The sequence below is a fragment of the Triturus cristatus genome, chromosome 12 (genome assembly GCF_964204655.1).
Source record: "Triturus cristatus chromosome 12, aTriCri1.1, whole genome shotgun sequence".
Taxonomy (NCBI): domain Eukaryota; kingdom Metazoa; phylum Chordata; class Amphibia; order Caudata; family Salamandridae; genus Triturus; species Triturus cristatus.
The window spans coordinates 771413913-771431762 of record NC_140595.1 but is presented as its reverse complement, the minus strand read 5'-3'; the positions used below and the strand labels follow the sequence as shown (position 1 = coordinate 771431762).

Here is a 17850-nt window from a genome sequence, read left to right as displayed (position 1 = left end):
CCACACATTCCATTTACAACGCAAGTCGTTACAACGACTTGCCTTAGGGGTTGCTGCACTTTGGAACAGTATAATTTACTATTCCAACTCCAGTCGTCGTAACAGTAGAGAAAGCGTTGGACTTTAAAGTCCAACGTCACTTGACCTAACGCATGTCTTTGTAACGACTTGCGTTGTAAATGCAATGCGCGGTTCAGACGCATTCATTATTCCACCCGCGTTGCAAAGGCAATGCGTTGTTCGGTGGTCGTTGTATTTGCGTTTCCCCTCCTGTAGTACTCAGTCAAGTAAAGGAAAGCCCTGGCTTAGGTCCGGGTGGTTGGAACTACCCAGTCTGCAATTGTCTGGATCTTGGGTTGTAATGGTTGAACTTGGCCTCCACCTACAAGTATACAACAGAGCCATGCCCTATCTGGCACTTGCTTGCCTTGGTAGTGAGGCCTGCAGAGCCTCAAGAAACATTACAAGGTGGATAAGGTGATCCTACCAAGAGGAGCTATAGACAGCAATATCATCAAGATATGCTGCACCAAAAGACTTCCAACACAGCAAGGAGTTTGTTCACCAACCTTTGGAAGGGGGCGGGGCATTTTTTAGTCCAACCGGGCAAAACAGTGAACTGATAATGCCTATCTAGGTTCGAAAATGGTGATTTTTTTTTTTTGCTCCTGAGGTCAGACCAATCTGCCAGTACCCTGATATTAAATCAAAAGTACTAAGAAATTTGGCGGCCCCTAGCCTGTCAGTAAGTTCATCTGTCCTTGGGATAGGGTGTACATCTGTTTTCATGACAGCATTGAGACTTCTGTAGTCCACACAAAACCTCAGCTCTGTTTCACCAACCTTGGTATGAGGTTTGGGGACTAAGACCACCGGGCTGGCCCAGAGACTTTTCACAGGGCTTATTCACCCCTAACTTCGCTATCTTGCTGACTTCATCCCTGAAGCTTTCCTTCACTGGGTCATACTATCTGTACAGGTTACTTTTGGCAGGCAAATTGTCGCCAGTGTCCACATCATGGACGCACCAGTTAGTCTGACCAGGGGTGAGGAAAAGAGCTCAGCATACTGCTCCAGGACATGCCTGCAGTCAGCTTGCTGTTAGGCCGAAAGGGTGTCTGAAAAGACCACTCCATCAACTGACCCATCTTTTGGACTGTGAGAGAGGAGGTCAGGGAGAGGTTCACTCTGTTCTTTCTGATTCTCATCAGTGGCCATCAGCATGGCCACATCAGCACTGTCATGGTAGGCTTTGAGGTGGTTCACATGGATGACCCTTTTGGGGCTCCTGGAAGTGCTAAGGTCCACCAGATAGGTGGCCTTCCCTTTTCTCTCAAGTATAGGGTGGGGTCCACTCCATTTGTCCTGGAGAGCCCTAGGAGTCACACGCTCCAAAATCCATATACACCACCCTGGTTTGAACTCCACCAGTGCAGCCTTTTGGGCATAGTAGAGCTTCTGGAGTTCCTGGTTGACCTCATTGTTTTTAAATGCTTTTTCCATGCATTTAGCCATTTTTGAAAGTCGACCAAGTACATAGTCGATTATATTTGATAGACACATCTAGCCACAGATTCTTTACCTTTGAACTTCCAGGTGTCAGGCTGGATCCAGAAGATTTTGGATAGCAGTACCCCTGCAGGGCAGTAGATGGCGTCGGTCGACTCCACGTGAAGTTGTAGGCGTAATGTCTGCCGTTGTGACGTCCGCGTCATCAATATAACCGCCACTCTGGCATGCTGACGTCCGTTCTTTTCTTTCCACGCCAGTCAACTCCAATCCGTTGAAGATAGCAATGCCCCGTAATTTTTTGACAGACTTTTTTCGACTTTTGTCGACTGCTTTTGGTGTGTTAGGATGTCCAGTAGAAAGACGTCTGGGTTCAAGCTGTGCGGCGCCTGTCACCGCGCCATGTTGTTAACTGAGCCCCACCTTGTGTGTCTCTGGTGCCTGGAGCAAGATCACGGCACAAAGTCGTGCTCCGATTGCTGGGCTATGGCGCCAAAAGCTTTGAGGGAGTGGTCCCTAAAGCTGCTTGCGGCCCGGCAGGCGCCACGGAGGTCGCCTCAGTGATCTCGCTCCCAGTCAAGAGGAAGGTCCGAGCATCGTTCTGGGGGCTCAAAGTCCTCTTAATCGAAGTCATCAGGTAAGAGGCATCACAAGAAGCACAACTTTGACTTCCCTGTGTCCGCCGCGTGGCGAGCCGGGTGAGCCTCGGCGTTCTAGGCCCTGCTCTGTGGAGCAGGCATCTGGTTCGACTCCGTGTCTCCCTCCCTTTCCAGGACCGGGAGTGACCGCCACCCAGCTCAATGACTTTTACAACGCCATGTGCACCGTATTTGGGGGACCTGATCCTGCCGGCACACCTTCGGGCTGTGCAGGCCCAGGAGAATGAGATCCCATGGGTCCCGCGCCTGCACTTCTGGCCCTGGCACCAAAGCCTCCTGTTAGACCCATTCCCAGGTCTGAACCTGCGCCGGTCCCACCTCCACAGTGACCTTCCCCGTGCCGCATGTGACGTCGAGGTCTCCGGCGCTCCCGGCACCCACAGATGATATCTCCCCTATTCTCATCTCAGACGACACAGAGCCGGTCTGTCATCCACCGGCGCCGAGACCGGTGCAGACCGAGCTGTATGGCTTTAGGCCGTCAAACCAGCCTTATTCTGAAGGGCTAGGAATGGACGAAGGGGATTGGGAGCGGGAGCAGGATCACTTAGAAAACCTGCAACCTCAAGAAAACATGAACTGGCATGCTGTCTCCTCCCTAACCTGGCTATGGAGGAAGGGGCGTTGTCAAGATGAGACAGACAGTCCGAGATCCCTCAAGGCATCCATGACGACACGGATGCCCCTAGATACCACAAGGATGTGTGATCACGTAGCACTCCCACATGGATAGAGACCCATCAAAGCACCCAGACTTGCAAGAGCCACAATTCAGGAGCTCCCTCTAAATACACACAAAAATACAATTTCTCTGATGCCCGCTAGAGATGTTTCACCCTGCCCTGACCTATCTGTCCCAGGTTCCAATCCCCAGTTAGTTGTTCGCACCAGCAGTTCCAAAGACCGTGTATTTGTCAGGGAGGACAGCCCTTTTTCGGAGCTACAACAAAACATACCACACGGCTGCAGGAGAGCAATCAACACGCATGTTCACCCCCCACTCAATTTACCAAGTGAAAATGTAAAATGCATATGACATTTTTGTGCTAATTATGTGACTGCAACCATGTAAAATATAAAGAAAATCGAATAAAATTGTTTTAAAAAAAAAGAAAATGAAGGAAGGGGCTTTGTTTGCAATGCTGGTGCGTAGGGCTGTGGAGGGCTTGGACCTGCACCTTCCTACAGTGGCAGTAAAGACGAATGTCTTGACAGAGGTCCTGCAGCCTGGTTTCTCCTCGTCGGAACCCTTGCTGCTCTTTAATAAATCCTTAACAGACGTTCTTCTGAGCACCTGGACCAAGCCAGCACAGGGGCTCTCGTGATCTGAACGATTGTCCACCGCCATCGCCCTGCACCGGGCGAGCCAGCTTTCCTTACTACCCATCCCACCACACAGAGCTTGGTAGTCCAGGCTTCCACTTCCCGTGGTGCGTTCCCTTCCATCCCACCAGACAGCAAATCCAAATAGCTGGAGACCTTTGGGAAGAAAATGTTCTCTTCCATAATCAATCAATCAATCAGGGAATTGTAAGCGTGCTACTCACCCGTAAGGGTCTCTAGGCGCTGGGAGGGGGGAGGGAGGGTCCGTAGGTCTGTCTAGCCGAAGAGCCAGGTTTTGAGGGTCTCCCTGAAGGTGTTCAGGGAGGGTGCTCGTCTGATGTTTGCCGGTAGCTCATTCCAGGTCTTGGCTGCAATGTGGGAGAAGGATCTTCTGCCTGCTCTGGCTCTGTTGATGCGCAGTGTTTGGGTCCGTTGTTATGTAGGCACTTGTAGTCATGGGTCAGGATTTTGAAGATGATTCTTTTCTCCACTGGTACCAGTGGAGCCTTTGTAGGTGCTGGGTGATGTGTTCGTGCTGGGGGAGGCCGAGGACGAGTCTGGCGGCGATGTTCTGTATTGTCTGGAGTTTGCAGAGTAGGGACTTGTTGATGCCGGTGTAGAGTGTGTTTCCGTAGTCCAGTCTGTTGGTGATGAGTGCATGGGTAACTGTCTTCCTTGACCCGGGGGGGGGATGCACTTGAAAGTCTTGTGGAGGGTGTTGAAGCAGCTGGAGGTGACGACGTTGACCTGGCGGTTCATGGTGAGTGATGAGTCGAGTATAATGCAGAGGTTCTTGGCGTGGTCTGAGGGGGTAGGTGGGCTTCCGAGGGTGGTCGGCCACCATGTGATGTCCCATGCTGAAGGGGTGGTGCCGAGGATGAGGACTTCTGTCTTCTCTGCGTTGAGTTTCAGGCAGCTGTTGGTCATCCAGACTGCGACGTCTTGCATTCCTTCCTGGACATTTAGTTTGGCTGTGGTGGGGTCTTTGGTGAGGGAGAGGATGAGTTGGGTGTCGTCGGCATAGGATACGATGTTGAGGCCGTGTTGTTGGACGATGGTTGCGAGGGGGGCCATGTAGATGTTGAAGAGTGTTGGGCTCAGTGATGACCCCTGTGAGACTCCGCAGGTGATTTTCGTGGGGTCTGAGAGGAAGGGTGGGAGTCTGATTCTTTGGCTTCTTCCTGTAAGGAATGATCGGAATCCAGTCTAGGGCTGTTCCTTGAATGCCTGCGACATGTAGTCTGCTGACTAGTGTGCGGTTGGAGACGGTGTCGAAGGCCGCTGATAGGTTGAGTAGTATGAGGGCTGCGGAGTGGCCTTGGTCCAGGAGGGTGTGGATGTCGTCTGTGGCAGTGAAAAGGGCGGTCTCTGTGCTGTGGTTGCTTCAGAATCCGAATTGGGACGGGTCGGGAACGGAGTTTTCTTCAATGAAGCGTGTCAGTTCCCTGTTTACTGTTTTCTCTGAGGTCGGTGGGGTTGGCTCTGGGCTTCTTGAGCAGGGGTCTGACTTCTGCGCACTTCCAGTTGTCTGGGAAGGTTCCTTTTTTGAAGGTGGTGATGATGGTGCGCTGTAGTTCCGGTGAGGTGATGGCTGTGGCTTTGTGGTAGATGTGAGGGGGGCAGGGGTTGGTGGGGATCCCCGAGTAGATGCCTTTTATGGTCGAAGCGGTGTCTTCGGTCATGATCGGTGTCCAGTTGGAGATGGTGGACCGGCTGATGTAACTGGTGGGTGGGGGGTCGTCTGTAAGGCCTGGAGGGTGATTGACAAAGTTGTTGTAGAGGTTCTTGATTTTGAGTTGGAGGAACGTTCCAAGCTTGTCGCGGAGGTCTTGGGATGGGATAATGTCTGTGGCTTCGCTGCGTTGGTTGGTGAATTATTGAATGACGCTAAAAAGCTCCTTGGAGTTGGTGGAGTTTGGGAGGATTTTGTTGTGGATGAAGTTCCTCTTCGGCTGCCTTTGTGTTTCTCCAGTTCTCCAGGCGTCTGCAGGTGGGCCTGGTTTCTTGGAGAGCGGTGGTGAACCAGGCAGCTTTCCTAGGGCGATGTATGATGGGGTTGGTCAGCGGGGCGAGCTCGTCTGCGCAGTTGGTGATCCAGGTGTGGAGTTCTGTGGCTGCTTTGTTTGTGTCGGATGACCAGGTGTGGTTGTTTCGGGTCAGGGTGGAGTTGAGTTGCTCATCGGTAACCTTTGCTCCAGTTGATTCGTGGTGGGCCTGGGGCTGGTTTGGGTGCCTTGGGTTTGTTGACGGCGAAGTGTACGCAGTGGTGGTCGGTCCATGGTGGTTGCGTTGTGTAGCTGAAGTGGATGCTGTTTCCTGCCCCAAAGATGGGGGTGAGGGTGTGTCCTGCTCTGTGGGTTGGTGTGTTGACAAGTCGTTTCAGTCCGATGCTGGCGAGGTGGTCGCGGAGGATTGTGGAGTTGGGGTCGCTAGGGTCGTCGAGGTGAAAGTTCTGGTCTCACATTGCGGTCTGTGAACATTGCATGCCTTTTGGACCGTTCTTCCCATTCTGTATGGGACACTGTTGCGCAAGTGCTGCCTAGGGTCTTGGAGAAGGACCGGATCCTGCTCTCCCAGGCAATATTGGATGGGAGAGATGCAGCAAAGTTTGCCATTCGTTGTAGCCTGGACACGACGGACTCACTGGGCAGAGCGATTTCCTCGATGGTGGCCATCAGGCACCACGCCTGGCTATGGACGTCTGGTTTTTCAGGGGATGTCTAGGCAAACCTCATGGACATGCCCTTTAATGCCTTGCGTCTGTTCGGAGACAAGGTTGATGGAGCGCTTGAGCTCTTTAAGGATTAGCGAGCTACGGCAAAGTCCTTGGGCCTCAATTCCACACCCCGGCTTGTGTCTGCTTTTCGCCCCTTTCGCGGCGATGGAAGGGGCTTCTAACCGTGCCAACTCTTTTTCAGCCAGCGGGACCCGCAAGCTCAGCAGCCTATGCGGAGTCACAGCTGTGGTTCACACGCCTTCGGGGGTCAGGAGGCCAGAAGTCGAGCCAAGCCACTATTCCCTCCTCCACTGCAAAACCTTCCCTGTCTGATCCCCTAGGACCATTCACGGCCAGTCGGTGGCAGAATACGCCTTTATCTCCACCACTGGTGAAACATCACCTCGTACAGGTATTGTCGGAAGAGGCATATCAAGTATCATTACTCCCTCCCCTTCGAGACTACCCCTCCATCAATGCCTCCAGTGTACGATCGGTCTGTGGGAGGATCACCTTGCTCTGCTCCAAGAGGAAGTCAAAGCTCTCTTGGCAAAGGGAGCTATAGAGAGGGTTTCCGGAACAGAAATCGGCTGTGGTTGTTATTCCCACTATTTTTTGGTCCCAAAGAAGGACGGAGGCCTTCGTCCTATCCTCGCCCTCACAGCCCTCAACTACTTCCTCAAAAATTAGAAGTTCAAGGTGCTGACTCTTGCTCAGGTCCTGTCTGCCCTGAATCTGCGAGACTGGATAGTAGCCCTGGCCTTGGAGGATGCCTATCTTCATATACTTTTCCTGCCTGCCCATCGTCACTACCTACGGTTTACGGTACGCTACGAGCAATTTCAGTTTGCAGTGCTCTCCTTCGGCCTCCCCAGTGCCCCTCGGGTATTCACGAAGGTGAAGGCAGTGGTCGCAGGCCATCTGCGGAGATCAGGGGTTCCAGTCTTCCCCTATCTCGACGACTGGTTGTGAACTCGCTCCAAGCAGTTGTCTCCCACCTCCAGACTATGGCGAACCTACTGCATTCACTGGGGTTCACTATCATTGTGCTGAAGTCACACCTGACTCCCTCCCAGATGCTCCCTTTTATGGGGCGGTTCTGGACATGGTGCAGTTTCGGCCCTATCCTCCCGAACGGCGAGTCCAGGATATTCAGGCTATTATACCAATGTTTCAGCCTCTATCCTGGATTTCGGTGAGAATGACTCTGAGGCTGTTGGGCCTCATGGCCTCCTGCATCCTACTCTCAAAGGCTGTAAACCATTTGGTGATATCATCACCTTCTGCATATTTGAGGACAATGCCTTTAGGGATCTTAGGGTCAAAAGCTTCATCTTTCTCCCTATGTACAATGTTGCTGCCACCAGATATGAGTCCTAGGTCGATCTTAGCTCTATCTTTTTCTATAGCCAGGATTTTGGCTTCCAGAGGTGCTCTCGAGAATTAGATTCTCCTCTGTGAGGTCTTCTCTGGACCCTGAGCTGCCTTACCTACCCGCAGTAGAAGAAGGCACTCTGGGCACAGTCTTAGTGTTGATGCGTACAAGTACAACACCTTCTCTCTCTAGAGGAGGAGGGTAGAGTTCCTCCTCACTCCCATTATCTCCACCCTGACCCTCAGGGTGATCAGTGTCATCCACGGGATGACTCTGCCAAGAACTCCTGGAGCGTTACTTTGGTAGGGTTTGAGCTTGTTTCTATTTTATAAATTTTGCAGAAGACCCTTAACTGCTGGGTTGTAAGCTGCAAGTGAGGGGTCAGGTTGAGCTCCCGAACCACATCCCCTGAAAACAATAAGAATTCTACAGTAGACTTTCTAAACGGGCCTAATAATGTAAAGTAATTTTTTAAACTCTGAACAGTTTGGACAGCGGAACTTAACACAAGGCTCTAGCAGTTAGTTTAAGCAATTTAGAGAAAAAAAATCAAAATTACAAAAAATGCTTTTAACTAAAGACAATATTTTATTCCTTAGTGGAATCACTTAATAACCATGTGGTACAGCAAATGTCAGCCCTTGTATCCCACTGCTGTACCACCAATGTAGGATGGTGGCTCTTTATATAATGTACCATAAAGAGGTATACTGTGCAATGAGTCCAGGTATCCCTTATTTGTGGAAAGGGGCTTGCTCGAGTAATCACAAGGTTTTCTTCTAGGGGGTAGTGTGGTTGAGCGGCCTTAGGCTTACCCGAGAGGAGTGTTGGACATCTGCAATACACACAGAGTCAATAAATGATGCACACGACTCAATAAGGAGATCCACAGCAATTTATAAAAATAACACGTATCTTCATATATATTTAGGCTCCAGAATCAATATGATCAGGTAAGTATTTTTCAAGATAAATATGTTTGCAGTTTTCAAAAGTCAACAGTTCAGTTTTCAGAGGCGACAATGTTATCCTGTGGAGGAAAAACAAATACTGCATACAAGTTCTTTACAGCGACTTACAGCGGCTCACCTGGACTTAAGGTAATTATGGGGCAAGGGCCGAGGCAGCACCAACGGGTCACCTCGGGCGTCACTGGGACGGCCGAGTGCAGGGGTGCAGTACAGCGTCAGGTGCCCAATGTTAGTCAATGGGGATCTGTATGGTCGAAAAGAGGCTGCAAGCTTGGACTGGGGGATCAGTGTGGCTCAACCAACAGTGGGGCTCAGGTCTTGCGATGCTTGGGGACATGGAGAGACCTTTGGTCCTCTTCTCCTCGCCCTAGGGCGGCCAGGTGCAAAGGTGGTCTCAGATGTCCGGTTTTCACAACTGGAGACACTCGCGGTAGAGGGGGCCTGCACAAAGAGGCTGAAGGTGGCGTTGTGAAGTCCACCGCTGGGAAATCCAAGGTGGGCTTTATCTCTGGACAGTCTGGGGACCACACTGGCCCCGTTGGCCCACTTCAACTTAGGCTAGGTGGCTCGGTGCAGTGGTGCTTTCCAATGTCTGTTTTTTTGTGGTATAGAGTCCTCACAGGTTTCTTGGAGTGCCTGAAGGATGCAGGGACACAGCTTTGCTACTCCACAGGAGTTCCTGGGTCTTTCCTGAAGACAGTCAGTGCTCTCAGGCTTTTGGAAGCACAGCAGCTGCAGGACAAGATGACTTTGGCACAAGTTTGTTGGCAACAGCAGACAGGTCGTCAGGGTAGCGCCAAGTCAGTTGCTTCTCCACAGTCCTTCTTCTCGTGGCTATTTGGTGTCCCTATTCTTCTTAGGTTGGCAGGAATCTGATTTCCTGGTGCCAGGGGTTCCCCTGAATACTATATTTTGTTGTTACTCCTGGGGTCGCTACACCCCCTATATGACCACTTCCTGTGGATAGTGGGCATAAACCTGTTCCAGAGTTCCTAGTTCTGCTATCACAAAGATGCAGACTTTGAAATTTCACATCCACTTCAGGTAACACACCTTAGGGGTGGAACGAGCCTGAAAGTGAACACGCCTTTCTGACTACAAATGTTCCCACCTGTCTAATTGTCAAATGGGCCTTTGTAAGGGGGATTGGTATCCCTCTGAGGGAAGCAAGATTTGCATACCAAAGGCGGCAGCCTCTTTCAAGACTCTGCCTTTGAATGCAAATTTCTCCAGTATTGAATCTTTCATAGATTCACTTGCTTGAATCTTCCCCGTCGTCATGGTGGGAGTCTCACAGTATCTTATGTAGCAGTACAGAAAGAAGTACATAGAAACCAATGCTCAAGGAATATCATTTTTGTTAACCCATTGTCTTCTTTCTAAGGTCCAACTTTCAGCCAATGAGACACCAGCCCTGAGACTACAAGCCCCTGCAGAGCCACCATACCTCAGATTTTTATTTGCATGTCGTGTGAGAAGGAGTGTCCCTGAGCTCTGCTCAGTTCTTAATGTGGTGAAATTTTTGCCTTACTATTTCTTGTTCAGAATTCTCTGGAAAGGAAAAGGTATTGTGCTTGGCTTCATATTTTTGAAAATGTCTGAGGGATCTAAGAAAAGGTTTAGACCTTGAAGGTCATGTGGGAAAGCAAGACTGTTTTCTGAGAATCCTCATAAGGACTGCCTTTACTGCTTACATCCCAACCATGTCCCAAGGGATTGTAAACACTGCAGAACTTTGTTTTGCTAAAACCTTAAAGGACAGAGAGGCAAGACTGCTGTTGTGGTTGAAGAAGAGGAAGTCCAGATCTGAGTCTGGCTCTAATATTGAAGAGGGTCGTTCTACTCCTCAGCGTAAAAGGAAACGTGATCCTTTCTCATCTAATGCTGATCCCATAAAGGCATGAGTCAGTAAAACTACTGAACAACTATCCACTTCTAAACCCTCTACCAGCACTTCCCATAGGAAGGCTTCAACTTCTTCCTCAGTGCTTAATACTCCTCTCAAACCTGCTTTGGCAAAAAAAGATTCAGTCAACGGACTCCTCGTCGACAGCCCCATCGACGAGAGCATCAAAATCTTCCTTGCCGGTGGTAGCGGCATTTAGTTCTGCATTGACGGAGTCAACGACAATGGCGTCATTGACGAGAGGAGTGACAATGTCTTCTTTGACATTGTCGATGACTGCCTCGACAATGACATTGTCGAGTGGGGCCCCGACGTCTACATCATCGACAGCTGCTCCAATGTTGACTTCGTCGACGACAGTTCCATCGATGACTGTGTTTAAATCTCCTAGAATGCAGGGATCGTCAATGACAATCAAAATAAAGCCATTCCGCAGTCGACGGACCAGAAAAAGGACACTCTGACACCGGAATCAAGGCAAATGTCGTCAGATCTGGCATCTTTGAGTAAGATCTCTTCACTTCCTCCATCACAACTACTGGAAATGTAAGAATCACTGGATGAGGGTTCGTTGGGGCCTCCTTATAGCCCTTCACAGCTTAAAGTAAAATGCTAGGATACTGACAGTGAGGAAGCGTACCAGGGTGACATGTCAGACTATATGGAGGCTGATTTCTCCTTTAAAGATCGTCCACCTCCAATAGCTCAATGTTATGAGTCTTTCCAAGAACATTATGATTTCGAAGAAGACGATAACCTGCTGTTTTCATGTGAAGTTACCATAGCGGTCCCAATGTCACTGGTCACAGATCTTAGACACATGTTGGACAACTACTATAAACGACTTTCAGAAGCTCATGCTACTGTTCCTCTCACACTGAGCCAGCAAGAAGGGCGGCAGAGTACACCTCCTCCTGAAGTTTTGGAGCCTCCCCAGGCACAACAGGGAGTCCTAGCTCCTAGGGCAATTGCCATTAGGGAGTATTATATCGAGAGTGATTTGGAGGACCAACCAGAGAAAGGAGAGTTGGTGCACAATGTAGTTCCTGCAGGTGCAGAATGGGACGATTATGTTGTGGCATCCTTACCATCTCCTTCACCTTCCCCAGCTAACTCTCCACCGGAGGACATCAGGGGTTTCCACAAGCTGTTTGATCGAGCCTCAAAGAGATTTGACCTGCCTCTCCCTGTGAAATAAGAGGAATGTTTTCTTTATGATACCTCCACATTTTGCTCCACAAAACACCATAATTTTTAATGGCATGGTGAATGTCTTGGAACCTGCAGAGGGAAGCCTCTGAGTAGAGGCCCCACTACTTGTCGGGTGAGTTTAGAAAGGAACTTAAGGATGCATTTGAAGGACAAACTCTGTAAAAGTCTACCATGCTATCATCATGCTTCTTTGCTAGTAATATTTTTGCACAGCGTTGTGCATGCACACTGTATTGAATAGGTGTGAGCAGGTTCACAACATTGCCATTTGTGGTCACGTGAATAACTTTCTGTGGGATTTCATTTGCATGTTGGATAAACAAATTGCTGGATTAAATTCAGCCTCCTATGAATTGTCACTTACTTCTGGAGCCAATTCGGTGGACAGGATATCCGGATTCTGAGGTAGAAAATCTGCAAATTCCATGACTGCAGCCTCTTTCAGTGTTCCTTAGCTGATACTTTTTGCATTTTATTACTGCGTGCTAGGAGACCAGAACATTTATGTGTATATAAAAAATGAGGGCTAGGCTGGTGCACATGCTTGGCAGCCAGGCTCTCCCACTCCCCTATGCGCAGGCCAACTCTCCAAGCTGCTTTTAATGTTAGAGGCAGGAGTTTTTTTGCTCCTTGTGTGATTTAGATTACCCTTTTATACTTCACTTTTTCTCTCTTGTGTTTTTGAATCTCAGGTTGATTGGCCATCTCCCATCTCCTGCTAAATCTCAAATAAACACATTTGAGCTCTGTATTCATGCCGTATGCAGTTCTCAGAAGGTGACTTGAATAACCTCTGTTTGCAGTGTTGGTGTCACAACATCTCTGACCTCAATATACACTTTGTAATTCAGTTTCATTTAGTTAGTTGAACACACTTTTTCATCAGCCTTTCATCTAAAGGGCGGGAATCTCTTAGTGTCAAAAGGAGTTTGACACTCTGAAGCTCAATAAAACATACACAACAAGTAATATTTTCTTTTCAAAGTCCCACCCCACAACTAACTCATCACAGCAATCCGGAAGTGATGCTCTGAGGAATCTGGGAGGATTTTGAGTCACTGATCGATGTCTCGATACCTCCTGTCCTATAGAGAGCAAAACTGATGTACATTCCATGCCTAAGGTGCAACACCGTGCCAAGGTAAAGCAGGGTCTAGGCTTATTAGGACATGCTCAGAGGAACCCTCAGTCTAGTCTGGAAGTGCAGTTACAGAACCAGTTAGGCTCGTACATGTACAAACTACTCTGTGGTGCCCATGTCTGTGCCAAACACAGTGGCATAATTAGGAGACGTGATCAGATCGAAGGCAACCATCTCTTTATGAGTACCTAAGAAAATTAGGAGAGGAACAAGGATGGATTAAACGAGACCTGATGTCAATCGAAAATCATCATTAATGTGTACATAATCAGGAGAAGGCTTCTTTCTGATCGGAATTTGAAGTCTCTGTGCACAATTCAAGTCCTATGCATTCTAGAAGCACCGTCATCGAACAGAGCGGGAACAGAAGGGCTGACTGGTATGAATTTGTAGAAGTTGAATTCATTCAACATGAACAAGTGTGAGCTGGACCCAACGTAGGTTTCGATTTTTAGAGGTATTTATTCACTAGGCAACAGTTGTTTTGCAACAAAACAAGGCCATTAGACCATTAAAACTACCATGAAACTCTTTGAAAATTCATATTTCTTGGTGTCAACTGAAGGTGATCTGCCTCACACAAATGAAGAAAAGATATGCATGTTCAGGTTCCCAAGGAATGTGAGTTTTTTTCACTTCTGCAGAAAGTTACATTGAGTTACCATTAGCAAGAAAACTGTACTTTCTAAAAGGTTTGTATCTTGAGACACTAATGGAGCCTTTGTGAAGACTACCGTTTTGGTTTCATGTTTCTCATAGTCAATGTGTCCTTTTCAGAAGGCTAGTAACACCTCTTTGCAGTCTAGAATAACTGTGAAGTTTTGCCATAAGAACCATTTCAAACAGCAACTTGTTTTTGCTGAAATCAGAGGATTGTGCGCTAAGTAGCTTTTTTCCACGACAGACATCCTTCCTTATGCATGTGCCATTGAGTCTCAGAAATAGAGTAAGCCAGACTACACTGATAGACCAAGTAAGGACTGGTGGTATGTGCAAAATGACCATAGTCAACCTGACTCCCAGGGCTGCATGATGCAGTGGTTGCAGGCAAAAGGAGAAAGGTGTGTTTTCTGAAAGTTTGGACCTTTGCATTAGCAGTTTAAATGGGCTGATTCATTTTGTTTGTGTGAATGAAGCAAGAAAACATCAAACATATGTTATTAATTATGCTGTATCTCTTCAGCCCTACGCACACCCACAATCTTTTCAATGTTCACTTTCTTTGAAAGTCTTATTGCAAATACTGATCTAGATAGTCACTTTGACATTCTTTGTTTTCCAGAACATGAGGATGATGTGGAGAGCCCAGTGCCTGAAGTCGTCAAGAAGCGAAAAAGAGGACCGAAAAAACAGAAGGAAAACAAACCAGGGAAACCTAGGAAGCGAAAGAAACTGGTATGTGATGCATAACAGTGCTCATTTTCTACTACTTTTGGTCCAATCGAATAGGTCCTTTTTATACTTTGATGGACTTCGCTTGCCATCCATGCTGTCCCATGTCATAATGATGTCTTGTCTGATTACACATAATAAGTAAAATAAGTATTTGATTATGATCTCTGCAGCGCAAACTGCCTGGTCCTTGCTCCTTCATGTGTGCTTCCTCTTATGGATTATAAGTCCTATATGTTCACAGTCTCTCTGCAAAAACTCTTAAGATTGTTTTGATCCAATCTTGGTTTTGCTTGCACACTTATGTTTATGTGTGCTGCTGCACTAGAATCTCCAATTCATATTTATTCCATTGGGGCTTGTATCATAAACTCAATGTAACTGTTAACTCACCTTCTTAGATTCCTCTTGTGCATCACAATGATATGGCTTTATGACATGTGTTCTTTCTTTTGATAACTAAAATTCCCATGTGCTATTCATAGATAAATGTGATCTCCCACCCTCAAACTCACAGGCCCTTACTTGCTAACTCAAACTGGTGTAAACTTGCACGGCATTGCCTGCTCCCTTCCTTTGAGCTTTTCTGTCTGGCTTTGAAGGAGAAACAAGAGTGCAGTTTCTCCTTATTATGTTGCCTTGACTATGACCAGTCATGTGATGAGGCTGTTCACACCACTCTTCCTAGAGGCTGCCATAGCTCAGCTAGTCTACTGCACATGCAAGGATGGAACATACAGAGCCCTGGACCTCTCTTCCGAGTTTTCCAGATACTTTGGTCAGATTCTCCCTGGTAATCTCATAATCTCTCACTCCTAACTTCAGAGGATGTAATTTGCCTGCCTGTTTGAGGGGGGCTGAGCCCTGGGGCTTGTACATTTTTTTGAATTGTTGACACACTTTCCAAGAAAATGTACACGTTTAGGGCACGCGAGGCTTGCAACATCTACTGCCAGCATTCCCAAAGTGATGCCCCAGAAATATGAAGTCTACTAGACTTTTACAGCTAAACCATGAGATGCATGAAGCAATGATTTCAGTTTGCCTAGAAGATGGCCTTGTCTTGCAAAGAGTCCATGAGGAGTTTTTCTAGATTGGATGTGAAATTAGTCCGCTCAAATGATCTTCTGCGGGAACAGTCTACGTTCACCTTAGAACCCTCTGTTTCTGCTGACCAGTAACAGACCTAGTTTGAGTCAGAAACCCGAGTCAAAATTAAAAAATAGAAACTTTTGGATACCTTGTATTCAGGACTGTCATTAAAAATTATTTCTCTTTAGCCACCTATTGCTTCAATGTTGACGGTCAAGCCTTCAAGCTCACCAAGAACACAGTTGTCCACAACAAATCATTCTCAGTCCAAACACTGTGATGCTAATTCATTAAAGCAATCTGTTTTTGTGACAGGTGCATATTTGTAATACTCTTTTAAACAAATGGCTACAGCAAACCCTTATTAAAAGATGCAGCACTATTATGAAAATGCACCCCACGCATATCTTCACAATCACACATTATTGCTCCAGTCCCCTTCCTCAGTCATCTTCAGGTTCATCCAGAGAGCCCCCCTTCATTGATCGTCATCTTGCTGACAGCTCCACCATCATTGCTTGCTGCTTAGTCAGCAGCTCCAGGGTAGTCACTGGCCACATTGTGGATGGTTCCACAGTTACGACTGACTGCCTGTTACCCAGGGCCATTGTTCAGCTCATCGATGGTACCATTGTTGACAACCGCCAACTTGTCAGTGTCGGAAATTCCATTTCCCACCACCATCCCACTCCAGCCTAGAGTTTCACCATTCAAGATGGCTTTCAAACTTCTGAACAAATACTTGCTCAACCTAGCTTAACTCAGGAAGATGAGTGTGAGAAGTTGGCCTGATGTATGATGTCACTAGTTATAGTGTACACCTTATATCAGTCCAAATACCCTTATGGTGATTGGTTGTAAAGTCAACCTTATAGACCAGCTATCCTAGTGGTAGCATGGACAAGAGCAGTCTTAGGCTAAACTCTGAATGGCATGTGAAGCCAGCTGTGATACCATATATAATCCCTTGAATACCAAATGAAAGGACACCACAACAGATATATATATAAAATAAAGTGTATTTATTCTAAGCAAACCCTCAGCACTCTTTATGAGTTTAGAGGCAAGTACAACACAGTCTTATTAATGCATACAGTAAGTCACACAGGTAAGTAATACAGTTAGGCCCTAGGGGCCACGCAAACCATATACTAAAGAAGTGGTATAAGAACCACTGTCACGGAAATAGAATAGGCCTAGGCCTAGGGAATCGCTGGGGCTACACTACACTAGCGTTAGTTAGGAAGTGGGAGGCCCACGGGATTCGTGTGCAGAGTGGAAACACTCACGCGTAATGCGTAAAAGTCAATAGCAATGTTACAGTTTAGAAATAGATAGATTTAGGACACTTCCGGAGTAGCTAGGAAGTTGAGACTTGAAAACTAGACACTAGGATAGTCACTATCCTGATGAGCACCGGAGTACCCAAGTTACCTAGCCCACAGGCTGCGGGTGCATAGGGGTGAAGATGCGTCGTTTTCGTCGTCGACTCCTATGGATGCCTGAAGAAAGATGCTGACAGGCAGTCAGTGAAGAGTGTCCGGTGGATCCCAAGGCTGGGATCAAGAAGAGAAGTAACCTGCAAGCAGAGGAGACAGAGTCAAGGTCACTAGCCAGTGACCACGTGGAACCAGGAAGGAACCAGGCGATGTCGTGAAGAGTTGCAGGTGAAGGTGAAGCTTGTCGCTGCAGCCAGGAGGACCAGGAAGCGTCGAGGACGACCAGGACCAGGAGGCGAGCTGTCCCACGAAGGCTCTTGCTGTCGGCGGCGTCGAAGTTGGACTAGGACTCACCAAGCCTTGGCAAGCGGAACCCACGAAGAACAAGGGACTTGCTTCTGGTGCAGACCAGGAAGGTCTGGGGTGCTTCTTCTTTGCAGAGAAGCGGGAGCCAGTCTGGAGGAGCCAAACCAGCGCAGAAGATTTCAGGGAGCGTCGTCACAGAGGCCACTAGCCAGCGGGCAAGCAACCGGACAGACGCGGCAAGCAGGAAAATGCTGAAGGGCCCCACGCAGGACTCGTGGAGTGTGGGGGGCTGGTCTTCGGTGCAGATGGTGCTTGGGGTTGGGGCTTCTCAATCCCCGGTGCACAACTTCGAGGGTACCTCAGAAGCTGCGCTGTAAGTTACTAGCCACTTTTCCCAGGTCGCTGGTCCCACGTCGCTCGTCGCCTCCACGGATCTCAGCTCTGCTGCAGATGTGGATGAGGGTCGGAGAAGTCTGGAAATCAAGGCTCTGGTCGGGCTCTGCAGTCGGTTCCTCGTCGAACGTTTCACAAAGCAAAGGGTAGTCACTTGATGGTGCCTGTTTGCACAGGGTAGCCACTCCTTGGCTACAAGGGAGATTCTTCAGTCTTCTTCTTTCGTCGAATGTCGAAGGTCCAGAGTTTCTGTTCAGTTTTGCAGGTTCAGGATAATCTAAAGTCTTGAGGCCCAACTCCCACTCTTATACTAATCTGGGGGGCTGGGATACCTGCTAGGTCACGCCTTATGGGTGGGACCTGGGAGGGGGTGGTTACACCCACTTCCCTTTGTCCAGTTTCGCGCCAGAGCTGGG

At 48.2% G+C, this 17850-nt stretch overlaps 1 protein-coding gene across 7 annotated transcripts in view; it reads left to right on the top strand.

Moving 5' to 3' along the window:
* The window catches only part of CHD3 (chromodomain helicase DNA binding protein 3), a 1560957-nt gene that overhangs the window by 182175 nt on the left and 1360932 nt on the right, over positions 1-17850 (top strand). For all 7 annotated transcript variants that reach the window (XM_085639027.1, XM_085639025.1, XM_085639026.1 and 4 more), the window contains exon 2: positions 14095-14207. In XM_085639027.1, coding sequence (XP_085495153.1) covers positions 14095-14207 — 113 coding nt within the window. The remainder of the gene's footprint in view (positions 1-14094; positions 14208-17850) is intronic.